The 14517-nt window shown below is 32.2% G+C and overlaps 2 protein-coding genes across 2 annotated transcripts; one reads left to right on the plus strand and one right to left on the minus strand.

Moving 5' to 3' along the window:
* The first annotated feature begins 645 nt into the window (after nucleotides 1-645).
* On the plus strand, nucleotides 646-7769 carry LOC107817218 (heavy metal-associated isoprenylated plant protein 7-like). The gene is made up of 5 exons (XM_075233579.1): nucleotides 646-837; nucleotides 1328-1487; nucleotides 2570-2769; nucleotides 6857-6947; nucleotides 7099-7769. The coding sequence occupies exons 1-5, from the start codon at nucleotides 829-831 to the stop codon at nucleotides 7449-7451; spliced, it is 813 nt and encodes a 270-aa protein (XP_075089680.1). The 5' UTR covers nucleotides 646-828; the 3' UTR covers nucleotides 7452-7769.
* A 1665-nt stretch (nucleotides 7770-9434) lies between these two features.
* On the minus strand, nucleotides 9435-13895 carry LOC107817220 (peptidyl-prolyl cis-trans isomerase FKBP16-3, chloroplastic-like). The gene is made up of 7 exons (XM_016643010.2): nucleotides 13746-13895; nucleotides 13314-13609; nucleotides 11608-11691; nucleotides 11239-11288; nucleotides 10786-10834; nucleotides 10287-10361; nucleotides 9435-9702 (listed from the first exon to the last, which is right to left on the minus strand). Exons 1-7 carry the CDS (start codon nucleotides 13774-13776, stop codon nucleotides 9583-9585), a joined length of 705 nt encoding a protein of 234 aa, XP_016498496.1. The 5' UTR covers nucleotides 13777-13895; the 3' UTR covers nucleotides 9435-9582.
* Between the last annotated feature and the right edge of the window lie 622 nt (nucleotides 13896-14517).

Here is a 14517-nt window from a genome sequence, read left to right on the forward strand (position 1 = left end):
TATGTCAGCTAGGAGTGATGTAGCGATAGTTTAACGATGATGTTCGTAGCTAATTCCAATTTTTTGTAGTGTTTTTTCAGCTGGTGTGCGGTATAGTAATTCCAGGATGAGTTATGTCAGGATAAAGCAGTAAAATTGACAATCTCAGGATAAATATAACATATCAAACAATCAATAAAAAAATAATACATGATAATTAATCTCAGCATAACTAATTCCAGTATAACTAATCCTAACATAACTAATTTCAGCATTATTTGTTTTCAAACCAAACAACCCCTTACTAGCTAGGTGTTATTTGTTATATATACCGCGTAATTTTAACCTGTTTTAGATATCTAGAACTTCATTATTTTAAAATAAAAAAAGAGAAATCAAACTAAAAGAAGTACAAAATTTAATTCTCTTTTCCATAGATTATGTCAATTCAAACAACAACGTTCAATTTTCAAAAACAGCAGTAATAGTTTCTATATCCAGTCAAAAATAAAAAGGAATAAAACACGTAAAACATGGTCTTAAAATGAACAGTATTTAAATAACTTGTAGTAAATGTGAAACACAAATTATAAGAAGCTGAGTCAGCAACAGGACCACTATCTGTGTATATCTGCAATTTAAACAATTCTATGTCAGATTTTATTTACACTACTGTCACCTCTTCTTCTTCCTCTTCTATTTAAATAAATGTGCCTCTTCCCCTTCTTATTTACACAGAAATAACACAAATATATATTTCTAAAGAGGGAGTTAGAGAGGTTTTAACGAAGGCAAAAAGGAATAGCTTTTCATTTTCTTTTGTCATTAATTTTAGGAGCTTTTGACTACATGGGTGAGGTATGTTCAACACACTTAAACTCATTTCATATTCTATAAATCAATCTAGTTTTGTTTTGCTTTTTTTTAATAATTTTTTGGTGTAGAACATAGAAAGTAAAGAGTTCTTCTCTCTTACATTGAGGGTTTATAATTACCATGTTGTGGGATTGAGGAAATCCGTCTAGCCGCGGAAATAACATTTTGCAGAAATACAGGATAAGATTATCTATAATAGACTCTTGTGGTCTGGCACTTCTATGAATCCTGCGTATAGCAGAAGCTTAGTGTACCGACAGCTTAGCGGGAGCTTCTATTATTTTTTGAATCTTGAAAATGAATTTTTTCTTATAGGAACATGTCCCTTTAAATAGACTCTACACAGCGCGAATCTAAGTAGGCGCTGAATTATGAATAATAGATAATTAAATTTTAGAAATTTGTGTTTTAATCTAGAATGTGTGTATTTTTTTAATTTATTTTTGCATGATTTGAATTTTGAAATGAAAAGGAGAACAAAGGGGAGGAAAAGAAGGAGGAGAAGAAAGAAGAAGAAAAGAAGGTAGAGGAAAAGAAAGAAGATGAGGTTCCTCAAGAGATTGTGCTCAAAGTTGATATGCATTGTGAAGCTTGTGCCAGAAAAGTTGCTAGATCCCTCAAAGGTTTCCAAGGTATTAATTTGCCGGGGTCTTTACATAAATAGTCGGTTATATTTACTGTCTTTTTAGTTAATATATGTACATTATACACTAATTATATACATATAAACATATTATATGTACTCCATTTGTTTTAATTTATGTGAACCTATTTACTTTTACCGTACAAAAAAAATGTCCCCTTTTATATTTGGAATTTTTTTACCTCTAGCAATGATTTATAGCCACATAAAATATATGTGCGTTATTTTAAACCACAAGTTCAAAAGTCTTCTATGTTTTCTTAAACTCCTTCCCAGTCAAATAGATTCACATAAATTGAAACCGAGGAAATATGAATTATCCGCCGACTATTTTTAATTTAAGTGATTGAGTGAACGGTTATTTAGGTTAAATCTTCTATTCAATTTTCTAAAATTATGAGAATTTATCCTAACGGCTACTAAGATTAGAATAAAGACAAAATTGATCAATTCGAATGCATTAAAATAATTTTTGACCATTTTACTTTTGCTGATAATATAAGATTTATGTATATTGTTATTTAAAAGGCAATAACAGATAATTGCTCATTATATGTGAATTAGTAATCTGAATAATACAGTTAAATCTTTCTATAATAACTTTGTTTATTACGATATTTTTTGGTTGCTATCGTGAAGTACTGTTATAGAGAACATATATTATAAATAACGAAAATTAAACTGTCTTATATAACGCTTATATAACATGTTACATTGCATTAACAATATAAAATTTCTTTAGTGGATATGTAGTTTAAATCCTTTCTTCTTTTTTTTTTGTTAATGACCTGTATAGTTTTTCTGCTTCTAGAATATAATATTTGAGGGTTCATAAATTTATTCAATCTCCTATCTCATTATCACGTTGTTCAATTCAACAATTCATTAATTAATTCTTCAACATTCAAGATAATAATTAAATTAAATAAAGCTTATAATATAGACCAAGACATCAACTTTATTGTAAAATTATAGTATTATTTTCTTTTTGTATTCATATGCTAAAAAGGCATGACTTTTAGAGGAGAGACTTGATAATATTTTATTTTATTTTAAATGGTAAATAAACAGGAGTGGAGGAAGTAACGGCGGATTGTAAGGCGAGTAAAGTGGTGGTGAAAGGTAAAAATGCAGATCCTCTCAAAGTATTCGAAAGAGTTAAAAAGAAAAGTGGTAGAAAAGTGGAACTAATTTCACCTTTGCCTAAGCCAACTGAAGATAAAAAAGATGAAAACAAAGAGGAGCCACCCAAAGAAGAGAAGAAAGATGAGGTAAATAATTTAACTATGCTCATTCACCTATATTTTTTGAATATTAATTCTCCTGTTTCACTTTTTACTTTTCGAGATTCTGGCTTATAGTTATTCAATTACAGATATCTCCGACTCCTAGACGATCCTTTCTAAACGAAATTTTTTTGAACCTTACTCTTTCTTATTATTCCACCTAGATAAATCTAAATGGACAACTTGATTAGGTCAAATAATCTCATATGTATAGAAATATCATTAGTTGATTGATCTAAGTTCATGTAATTTATTACAACAACAACAATAATACAGTGTAATCTCACAAGTAGGGTCTGGGGAGGGTAATATGTACGCAGACCTTACCCCTACCCCGAGAGGCAGAGAGGCTGTTTCCAGGAGACCCTCGGCTCAAAAGAGCAAAAAAAAATAAGTTCATGCAATTTATTAATAAAAATAAATAATTTATTTATTAATTGGAAAATTGTTCAAACTTTTTAATTTTGATAGTGTAGTTGAATAAATTTTAAATATATTTATATATTTGGAAATTGTCACTATGATTAATAATTCTAAATATTTAAAATGCATACCAAAAAAATATGGTTAAAGTATAATAAGTTGGACTCTCGAAATCTCATAGCCGTTACATAAATCAAGACAGAGTGATACTTTATTTGTCACCGCTATAAATATCGAATAATTGTTACTAAATTTAACTAATCTTTAGAGGGGTCGAAAAAATTACTCTTTTGAACATAAGAATCAAGAGACAAGAATAAGCTAATACATCACCAAAAATTATGGTAAGATAAATAGGATCCTTCGAACCCTCTTTAATTAGTTTTATGGGCACGAATCTGAATTAGTTTGTACTCTTGCTATGAATATCAAATAGTGAGAAACTAAAAAAATATTTAATGAATTCCTTTATTAGAAAATAGTACTAATACTCCTAATCAAAATTCATAGCATGTTTGGCCAAACATTTTTTTTTTTTTGCCAAAAGTATTTTTGGCCAAAAATTGAGGTGTTTGACCAAGCTTTTGGAAGGAAAAACAGTGCTTTGAGAAGAATCAGAAGCAGTTTTGAAGAATCAACTTCTCTCCGAAAGCACTTTTTTGAAAAGTATTTTTGAGAAAAATACACTTAGAAGCCGTTTTTTAAAGCTTGGCCAAACACTAATTACTGCTCAGAAGTGCTTTTCAAATTAATTAGTCAAACACTTACTGCTCCTCATCAAAAGTACTTTTGAGAAAAATATTTTTTGTAAAAAAATACTTCTCAAAATAAGCTTATTTTTGCAGCTTGACTAAACGGGTTAACAGTTTCCTTGCTGACGATGAAAGCAACATAACAAAAATTTTACAGTAAATTTAGCTAAAGGACAGTCTCTGAGCCACCACCCACTGGGGCACAGTTTACAATGAGATTTAATAGTGTATAGAGTTGTGGTGTAGAGAGATTCTACCCCACTGTTGAGTTGAATCCCATAGCCGTACAGGTCAAGAGTCAAAATGTATATTTGATATTCGGTCCGTTTACTTTTACTTGTCCACTACAGACTTTACACATTCCATAAAAATAATAAATAAAGTATATAATTTACTATGATACTCATATTAATTGATACATATTTTTGGTGGATTTGAAAAAATAATTTGAAATGAGTAATTAATACTGTACGTATAATAAGGAAAAAAATTATCTTCTTTTGATATGCTAAAAGTGACAACTAAAGTAAAAATTTATTTTTCTGGAAAGTAAAAGTGAACGAAGGGAGTAATATAAAATAAAAATAAGTTTTTTCAAACTTGTAACAAGTGGACGTTTGGACATAAGAATTGTAAAGTTTTGGAAAAAAGTGAATTTTTTTAAAAAAATTAAAATGGTATTTGGAAATTAAAGTTGTGTTTGGACATGAATACAATTTGGAGATATTTTTTTATTTTGCGAGTGATTTGAAGTGAAAATTTTGAAAAACGGTTCTTTGTAGTATTTCAAATTTCGAAAATTCCAAAATCTAACTTCTAAGTGAAATTTAAAAATTTCATGGTCATACATTGATTTTCAAAAAAAGTAAATATTTTTATAGCCAAACAGACCCTAAGCATGTTACAATCTTCTTGTAGTTATAAGGCTTCGAAATTTGCGGTTCTAAATATTTCCTAGTATTTGAAGGTGAACTTTAATGCAATGGTAAAGTTGTTTCCGTAACCTAAGATTCAAACAATAGAAACATTTAGGGGTGCGGCCCCTTTTCCGTACCTTGTGTGAATATAATATACTTTGTACACAGAATTATCCTCTTATTTACGTGGCTATAAAAGTTTTTCATTTAGAATAATTGAAAGGACTAACTGTCTTCTTCTAAGAGTGGATAAAAATAAAATAAAATAAAATAAAATGTAGCCATATTACCTATTAGGCTAAAGAACTGTGGGTGGCCAGCCTGCAAACCCTACAATATTACCATATCATATCTTGAATGGGGCCTAAGAGAGATTCACGAGACTGACATTCAATACTTTGTACTTTTCTGCTAGTAATTATACACAATATATATATATATATATATATATATATATATATATATATATATATATATATATATATATATATATATATATATATAAACTTTTAAAACATACGCCTTTGTGGGTTTTAGTGGGGAGGTCGTGGCTCGTGGTACTACGCCCACTGATTTAATGGCGCTGAAACAATGGTTAGGCCAAATTTCGTAAAAAGGTGTTACAACTTAAGATTGTTTAATTACTCCCTCCTTATCAAATGAGATGATGTACTTCCTTTTTAATCCGTAAAATAAATGATATATTTTTAAATTTGGAAATAATTCAACTTTAAACTCTTCATTCTATTCTTAATGAGAAGCTTTTATAACCACATAAATGTCATGACCCACAAAGCTTTTATTTAAGATCACAAATTTCAAAAATCTTTTTTTTCCCTTTAAACTTCGTGTCGAATCAAACTATTTCATCTAAATTTAAACGGGAAGTATTTAATATATATGGCTAAAACGTATTGTTTAAGGGTGTTAATGGATTATCCTTGAGTCTATGTGGCATCGGCCACTACACTGAACAATGCTAATAACTATTAATCAAGATTGGGTTCCTCGCGGCATTTGTAATATTACTCTAATTGACTTGATATGAGTTTAAATGGTGAAACATAGAGCCCGTTTGGATTGGCTTGTTTTAAGTGTTTTTAAGCTGAAATAACTTTTAAGTCATTTTTTAGTGTTTGGATGAAGTAAAAAAGTGCTTTTAAGCACTTGTTTTTAAGCTAAAATGACAAAAACAAGCAAAAAGCAAAAAGTTAGAATTCCTAACTTATGGCTTAAAAGCTATTTTGGCTTAAAAGTCACTTAAAACAAGCACATCCAAACGGGCTCATGATCGGTAAGAATTTATATAGTCGACTCCGTCTTGTTTGGACTGAGGTGAGTAGTTATTGTTGCATTTATAGTATTGATCTGCATTTTATCTTAAAAGTGTAAATCATAGTTGCTCTATATTGCAATGTAATTGGTATAGACTTGCAATTTGTCTATACACTCTTTATGTACACAACAAGCTCCTTTATTGTTGAATGAGTAATACCTTAGAGGCTTAGACCTACATCTTTAAAAAAAAAATACAAGTAATATAATTATGAAAGGTTGCCTATTTATATGTAGGTACTGTTTTAAGAATTTGGATTTTGTAAACAGTAAGACTTGAGAATGTTATAAATTTAAGCAATAGTAAGTTCTGAATATATCAAATAGACAATTTATACAGCAACAATTATTGACAAAGCCATATTGAACAAGTAATATTTGGGGCATCTTTAATTTCTTGTTGAAACTATATATTTGCTCTATCATTCATGTGAAGGTAGCCTTAGCGTAATTGGTAAAGTTGATGTCATGTAACCAGGAAGTCACGGGTTCGAACCCTTGTGGTCCGGCCCTTCCCTTGCCACTCGCATAACAAGAGCTTAGTGCACCGAACTGCCCTTTTTATTCCTTTCTTTCACTATATAACTAGTCACTCAGTATAGATGAAATTAACATGAAAATGTCATATGTTTTTTTACATGACAGCCTCCGCCGGTCATAACGGTTAAGTTGAGCGTTCAGATGCATTGTGATGCATGTGCTCAGGCATTGCAGAAACGAATTCGGAAAATTCAAGGTATCATATGGTTGCCATATTTTACAATCCATATATCTAATGTATTATCGTGCATTATTACTGTAACGAACTTGTAGGCTGATAGCCAGCGTAAAACTAGTCAATTCAGGATGAATCTTCACATCGTAACGTACTTGAAAATGTATTGCAGGAGTTGAATCTGTTACGACCGACCTAGGAAACAATCAAGTTATAGTAAAAGGCGTCGTTGATCCAGAAAAGTTAGTGAGCGACGTGTACAAGAGAACCGGGAAGCAAGCTATAGTAGTGAAGGAGGAAGAGAAGAAGGAAGAAGAGAAGAAAGAGGAAGAGAAAAAGGAGAAAGAAGAAGAAGAAAAGAAAGGAAATGAACAAGAAGAAAGCAAAGGAGAAGATGATAAAACAACAACAGACATCAAGAAAAATGAATATTTGCATCCAAAGGATTATATCTATATGGAGTATGCTAATTATCCTCCTCAGATTTTCAGTGATGAAAATCCTCATGCTTGTTCTGTCATGTAACCTTTTCGGTTACTCTTCATCAGTGGCGAAGTCAGAAATTCTGACAACGAGATCCAAAAAAATCGAAAAATGCTACACATAAGATTTGAACCCCCCCCCCCCCCCACCTCATTGCTAGTCTTCATGTCCAATTTTCCATATGCTCTAGTCTGGTGTTATATATGCTAGTAATAAAAATTTGGCAGTTTGAGAGATTTATCTCTTTATCATTTTTAATAATTCATAGTTTTGGTGCTAAGCTGTAAGGCAAGATGTACATACTAAAAAAAGTTCAAACTTTTGAGCTTAATCAGAAGATGATTATGGTGTTAATGTTTAGCTCTCTTCCCATTTGAAAGTTTATAACTTTTTCCATTTTTTCAGAATTTGCGTATCTGTTTTTATTTTCAGAGTCAAGTGGAAGGGACTGTTAGTGAAGCTATGTGCATAGCCACTTACAGAAGCGGAGTCATGATTTGAACTTTATGGGTTCGGAATGGTAATCTTTTTAAGTTACGGTTTACTCGACGAGTATAGTCGGAATAAAGATACGGTTTAAGAAAATGGACAACTAAATATATGGTCTATCGGAAACAATTTCTCCACCTTCATAAGGTAGAGTTAAGGTCTGCGTATACGTTCTCTTTGCTGCTTTTATCAACGTTTTCAAGTTTGCAGAAATGTGTCTCACTACCCATATGGAAAATGTCCCCACATTTCCACAAATCCAGAGTCCAAATCTATCAGTTTCAGCTTGAACGTGAACAAGGATAAAAGATGCCCTCCGTGGTCCATTAGAGCCCGTCCTCTTTTTTTTCTGAGTTAAAGTGTGTCATATAAATTGAAACTAAGGGAGCTTAGTTCTCTCAGGTGTGTTTTGCTCGCCATTGTTAAAAAGAGATTATTCTTGTTCAATTATGTTTATAATTACCCCTACTTAATAGTGGTAGATAAAGAGAATGAACGAGCAAACCTTTTTCTGAACCAATCGATGGACACTGTAGTTTTTTACGTATATTAAATTTTTCTGGCTTTTTCGTATATTTATTTCTTTCTATCATAAATCTCCCTTAGTGAAAATACTAGCTTCGTCATTACTTAACCATATTCACAAGTGGCAACCGAAACATTGAACGATTGTCAAAAAAAATTATATCTTTATTTTGTCTTCACCTTCTAGGAGGGGTAGATTAGCTACACAGTATGAATCAATCACTACATTTTTGTTACTTTAAAAAAAAAAAAGAAGCTAAACTAATTGAGAGATTTACTCACATCTTATGTTTACACAAATCATACCAATTTAACCAGAACCATAAATTAAAATGTGAATACATATGACTTAATCATAGTTAAGTGATAAAAGTTTAAATGTAATGTACGAGTCTTGTATTCATTTACTTGATATAAACCAAGTACTAGTACGAGTAATTTTTTAATTACAACAGTAAACATTCAACCCTCAATTATATATTTGACGTTGATATCTTTACACAATCTCAAAGTGCTTATAGCCAATCCATGTGTAAAAAAAGAGTTAGGATCATAAAACTAAAAACAAGTTTGTAAAGAGTCAAAAAACTAATTGACCCATGTAATTGTCCAAAAATAAAATAGACGGTTTTCTATGTAGTGTATAGCCAATATTTAAGTTGCATTTTATTCCATCTCTTTATTTTAACACCGCCGGAGTATAAAAGTTAAACTCTCAAATAAAAGCAGTCTAAATGTAACCAGTTTGGCAAAATGGTTTTCCTATCAAGTCTCAACCAGCACCATGGGGCATGAGGTAAGAGTATTTCAAATAGAAGACTCGGTGCACTAAGCCCCCGCTATGTGCGGGGTCCGAAGAAAGACCGGGCTACGAGGGTCTATTGTACGCAACCTTACCCTACATTTCTGCAAGAGGCTGTTTTCACGGCTCAAAGCCGTAGGGGTTTAACATTTCTTTGACATGTCTATATTCATGTATATGTGCTTTATGAGTACATACAAGAACTAAGATACAATAGCAAACTGGACAGTATACATTAAAATGAGCATATAATGATCAAAGAAATGTAATTAAATGAGCCTTTCCTCAGCTTTATAGATACATGCCAAGGGGAAAACAATACAAAAAAAAAAAAAAAAAAAAAAAAAAGCAAAATGATCACTCTTCGTCGTATTCAAGGCCTGGTATGTACTCCAAACTCACGTCGAATATTACTGGGCTATTAGGAGCCACTCTTGGCCTTCCAGGAGCCGATGTAAGACCTTTTGGAAACGCCAACTATTCAACAGAGATATATATAAGAGAGTTAGTATATAAAAGATCTTCATTAACCTGGACTATTTCAAGTCAATGGCCAAGAATGCTATGAAGTGTGAACGTCAAACAGATACAATGTAAGCTATTGCATATATGAAAGGTTCACCCCCAAAATAGTATTAGGCCATCTTCGAAAACATTGAATAGTTGATTATCAAGCAGAGAAAGTTAGAATAAAGTTCGTAATGTAAGAATGCAGATATAAACCAACTCATTGATGGTCACAAATAAACATACTAAGTATAGTTTTGAGAAACTTAAAGGCTTTGACGACTTGCAGGCAGTCGCATGTTTGTGTAAGAGACTAGAGATATAATTTCTCTTTCTTTTCTCAAATAAGAAATTTAAGTGCCTGCTAAACCTGTCAATCCCATAATATGCTTTTACCTCTGCTTGTTGGTTTGATAATTATTTTTTCTCATTAGAATGTTGTAATTTTTCCACTGACTGGATTTTGGGGGCAGGAGGGAGCTTATTATTCACTTGAAGAATCAGACTCCGAATAGCTGTCTGTAGATTGAGAAATTCAAAGGCAGAAAACTTACAGATCCAGGTATGTAGAGTCGACGTTTTCCTCCCACTTTCATGCTCAGGATCCCTTCATCTAGTCCTTTTATTACCTACTCTAGTCATCGAGATTCGTTAGTCATGTATGATGAGACATAGTTCGTTCAACCAAAATATAAAGCATTAGTATTACATATAGTTTGAAAGCTTGAAATCCATCTTGTGCAAAGTCTTTAACTCGGACTACTATCATTCTTTAGAAATAAAATTGTTAGGTGAAACAATTGTTATGTTTTTCCAATTAAATGACAGAAACTGTTTTCAGGAGAATTGCAGCTGCTGCACACAAAGCTGAAGTTCAGTACCTTCTAGACAACTTCGGCAGAAGTTAAAATACCAAAAGAGCTAAAAGTTGTAGCTGGACGAACAGTTGCTACTAAACAAAGTTTACATAATCTGTATGCTACTCTTCACCTCCTATTACTATTACTGCAGCCGTGAAATTGCAAATTTTCATGAACATTTACTAAATCTTACCTGGCCAGCACCCACACGAAAAATGTATAGTTGACCTTTCTCCAAAGAGCTGTTAATTCAAAATCAAGATGTGTTGTCAGAGTTAGATTTTTGGAGAAACACCGAATCATAGATCTCATCTATCCTAAATGCAGAATAAGGAATTAAAGCATGTTTTGAAGGAAAGGAGAAAAAGACTTCTAAAAAGAGAAATACAAAGTTCTTTTTATAGGTATGACATCAGGAGAAAAGGACAAGAATAACTTCTGAAGTTTAAGTCCTTATGTTTTTCTTCTGAGGATCTTTACTACACTATTTCGCTGCCCAACATAATCACCTTACTAAGAAAAAGCATAATCATTCATATGCTTCACTGGAAACAATTTCCAGATGTCCAGAAAAGAAAGTTGAAAGGCCTGTATATAATTTTGTAAAACGATAAGCAACCAATCAATATAGGATTAATGTAATGACCTGTCAAAAATTTGTCCCGAAGGAACCATGGCAACACAATTTGCAGCCACCTGTTATCATGACACAAAATTCGACTCATCAAAATAATCAATAGAATAAAATTTACATGAATCTCTCTCTCTCTCTCTCTTTCTCTTTCACTTTTCCCAATTTTGGCATGTTCTTTTCTCCTCAATACACTTCAAGTTATTCGATAAAGGACAACTTCGTCATTTGAGAAAATGAAGCAGCATAATGTAACTGGTTTTACCATTAATCGCCAAATGACTAAGATAACCAGCTAGTTTAGTGAAGAAGAAAGTTCATTGCATCATAATTCCTCTTTCTCTTTTACATAAGAATCCAAGTATCACACATCAACATGCATACCTGGAAACCGACAGGGGGACTAGGGCCTCCACCAACTTTGATGTCCTTGTACTGCAAGCCTGACTCGGTTGTTACCATAGGAACCTTCAATTATGAAAAGATTCTATTATTAGCAGATACCAACTAGAAACAATGTATCTCCGGTAAACATGATAGTAATGAAGCTATTTCAGTTCCATTGGTAGACCATTTTGCATTAGTTTGGCAGATGGCAAGCACTAGATGAATAAACAAAAGCCGTCATCATATCGAATTTTATAGCAAATTAGGGTGTATTCAATCATGATCCATGAGTAAGCTCAATCTTAAATTTATGGCTACAAGCATACATTAACTCTACTTATATTTTAGGTCAACATGTCATGCCTTTGTTAAAGTTTATACCTTGTCAATTTAAGGATAATTTGACAGAGAGGTGGCTGTTGCTAGTCTGTCTGGATTTAAGGGCGCAAATTCCTGGAAGGGAAATATATAAGGGATTTGCCACAGGAAAACATGTTTCCTTTTTGGGGGCTGTTCAGAACTAGTACTACCAAATAAACTGGTGTTAGGGAAATTGAATCCAGGCTAGCACTGGCAAAGAGGCGAGTACAGTTTCACTTGCTTGGTAACCTCTTTCCCGGTCAGAGATAGGAAAGAATCCAAAGCTTGCAAGAATGTTAGGCTTCGAACGCTGTTAGGACAGATAAATTGGAAAGCTAGGACGAAATAGCCTACCTTGAATACAGAATCAATTACCAGACGGAATTGCTGGACTTGCTGGCCCACTTGTACGTAATAGAATATAAATCAAGGCAAATTCCCCTGATGGGAGTGAACATAAGGATTCCCGACGAACGCATGCAATACATGGAAAGCTTACGGATGTAGTACTGGATGGCTTTAATAGCAGATAAACATATACAAATCAGCAAAAGTCAACTATTAACTATAAAGAGAGATGACATTTTCAGTTACATCTGTAATTTCCTTCAACAGATTCTTTGTTTATTTGTTCAAAACCGTCCTCAATTATATTACATACTTCTCATTTTAGGACATCCCAAAGTATTTGACATCATTCCACTCATAATATTATCTTATACAATTTTTACAACTTTCGAGAGTTTAAAGTCATTTAACTGTTCAAATGTTAAACTTCGATTATGATGCTTGCTCTGTTGGAGTAACTTTACGATCATTGTTTCAGCTCAAACTAAACTTCCTTTCTGCATGTCTGCCCCCACAAGGCACACATTTATAAGAGGTAAAATTCGATGGCATCGATCAAACGGGTGATTTTCTCCCCGGCTACGGATCTCATGCTATACCCCCATAAACTGAAAATCCATAACCCCATTTTCTATATAACATACATTTAGAAATTAGCATCTAAAATTACTCATTCACTCAAATGCCATTATATAAGTTATCATGGAAGGAGTAGAAAATTGACCAAACACTACTCCCTCCTTTCGATTTTATAAGTCTCTATTCCTTATTCTTCCGTCTCAAAACAAATGACACATTTTCATATTTGAAAATAATTAATATTAAACTTCTCATTTTTGCCTTAGTGACATGCTTTTAGCTGCATAAATCTCATAAAACATTTAAGCCCACAACTTCCACTATACCAATAAATTAAAGTGGATGGAGATTAAATAAATGGGAACAATATATTAATATTAGTAGAAATAAGAGGGAGATAAATAACCTCACCATACATTTTCAAGCTCTTTCTCACATGTAGCATCACACAATTTTGGTTTTTCCTCTGGTGGCAACCCAGCTGCCTCTGCATTAGAACCCACCAAGAAACTAGAAACACCACAAAACCCCATCCCAATTAATAAGTCTCTGCGCTTAGTTAAGTTGTACCCTTCTGCATCTTCAATAGTACCCTCCGAATTCACTTGTGCCCGCAATTGTAAACACCATTTCCTCCTAACCCCACTTTGAATTTGGCTCCTGCCAATTGTTTGATGATGATTCTTGGAACAACTTTTAGAAAAGACTGAACCTTTATATACAAGAAAATAATATCATAATGAGTTAAAAAAACTGGAAAAGCAAATGTGCTACAGAATTGAATTTTTTTTTCTTCAATTCAAAAAAAAAGAGATAAATTAATATTATGAAGTTTTTATGAAGCTTACCGAGTGGAAGTATAAGAGATGTTGAGGCCATAGTTGGGATAATCCGAGTTGGCCTTTCAGCAATCTGTTATCAGTTGCTAGTAAAGACAGAGAGTGAGTGGATAATGAAATAAAAGCGGAAAAATGATAAAAATGATTCCTTACGTTATTAATTATAGTTCCCTCAACTATATCCATTAGCATTTTAATCCCTTAAGTTTGCTAAATGTAAGCATATTTAGTCTTATCTAAGTCAACCATTTTATCAAACTATAGCCATTAAATTTAACGAGACTTGTGAATAAAAGATTTCACCTAAATTCAAAAATATGCAGCGCCAAAAACTACACCAAATATTAGAAAGAAACAAAATACAATGAAAATACACTAAAAATAAACCCAAAATAGTAGAAATTGGGCCTCTTACGACCCCATTAAATTCTTATTTGATAATTTTTGTTAAATTTAATAACTGAAGTTTATTAAGCTCCCGTTTAGTCATCAATTTTGGGAATTTTTTAATTTATTTTTGAAAACTGTGTTTGTTCATTGAATATGATCGGTTTTTGAATTATTTTTTTTGAAAAACTTCAAGTTCTCATCAGTTTTTGCGTGAAATTTTTTCCTACACTCACAAAATTTTAATTTTCTTTTTCAAATAAAATGCATGTCCAAATACAACTTTAACTTCTAAGAATTATTTTTCAATACAACTTCAAAAACTCTTTTTCCAAGTTTCAACTAGATCTATGTCCAAACTCTAGTTAAATATTTGACCGTGACAAAATTTTAC

Source organism: Nicotiana tabacum, chromosome 16 (genome assembly GCF_000715075.1).
Source record: "Nicotiana tabacum cultivar K326 chromosome 16, ASM71507v2, whole genome shotgun sequence".
In the NCBI taxonomy this organism is placed as follows: domain Eukaryota; kingdom Viridiplantae; phylum Streptophyta; class Magnoliopsida; order Solanales; family Solanaceae; genus Nicotiana; species Nicotiana tabacum.

What these genes read in the sequence shown, in the direction of transcription:
- LOC107817218 (XM_075233579.1), top strand. An exon ending in ATCCCTCAAAGGTTTCCAAG is followed by an intron (nt 1,488 to 2,569) that starts GTATTAATTTGC and finishes GTAAATAAACAG; the next exon opens with GAGTGGAGGAAGTAACGGCG. An exon ending in ACGAATTCGGAAAATTCAAG is followed by an intron (nt 6,948 to 7,098) that starts GTATCATATGGT and finishes AATGTATTGCAG; the next exon opens with GAGTTGAATCTGTTACGACC.
- LOC107817220 (XM_016643010.2), bottom strand. Translation starts at nt 13,776, where the DNA reads ATGGCCTCAACATCTCTTATACTTCCACTCG. An exon ending in GTCCCCCTGTCGGTTTCCAG is followed by an intron (nt 11,289 to 11,607) that starts GTATGCATGTTG and finishes TCATGATAACAG; the next exon opens with GTGGCTGCAAATTGTGTTGC. An exon ending in GACTCTACATACCTGGATCT is followed by an intron (nt 9,703 to 10,286) that starts GTAAGTTTTCTG and finishes TCTGTTGAATAG; the next exon opens with TTGGCGTTTCCAAAAGGTCT.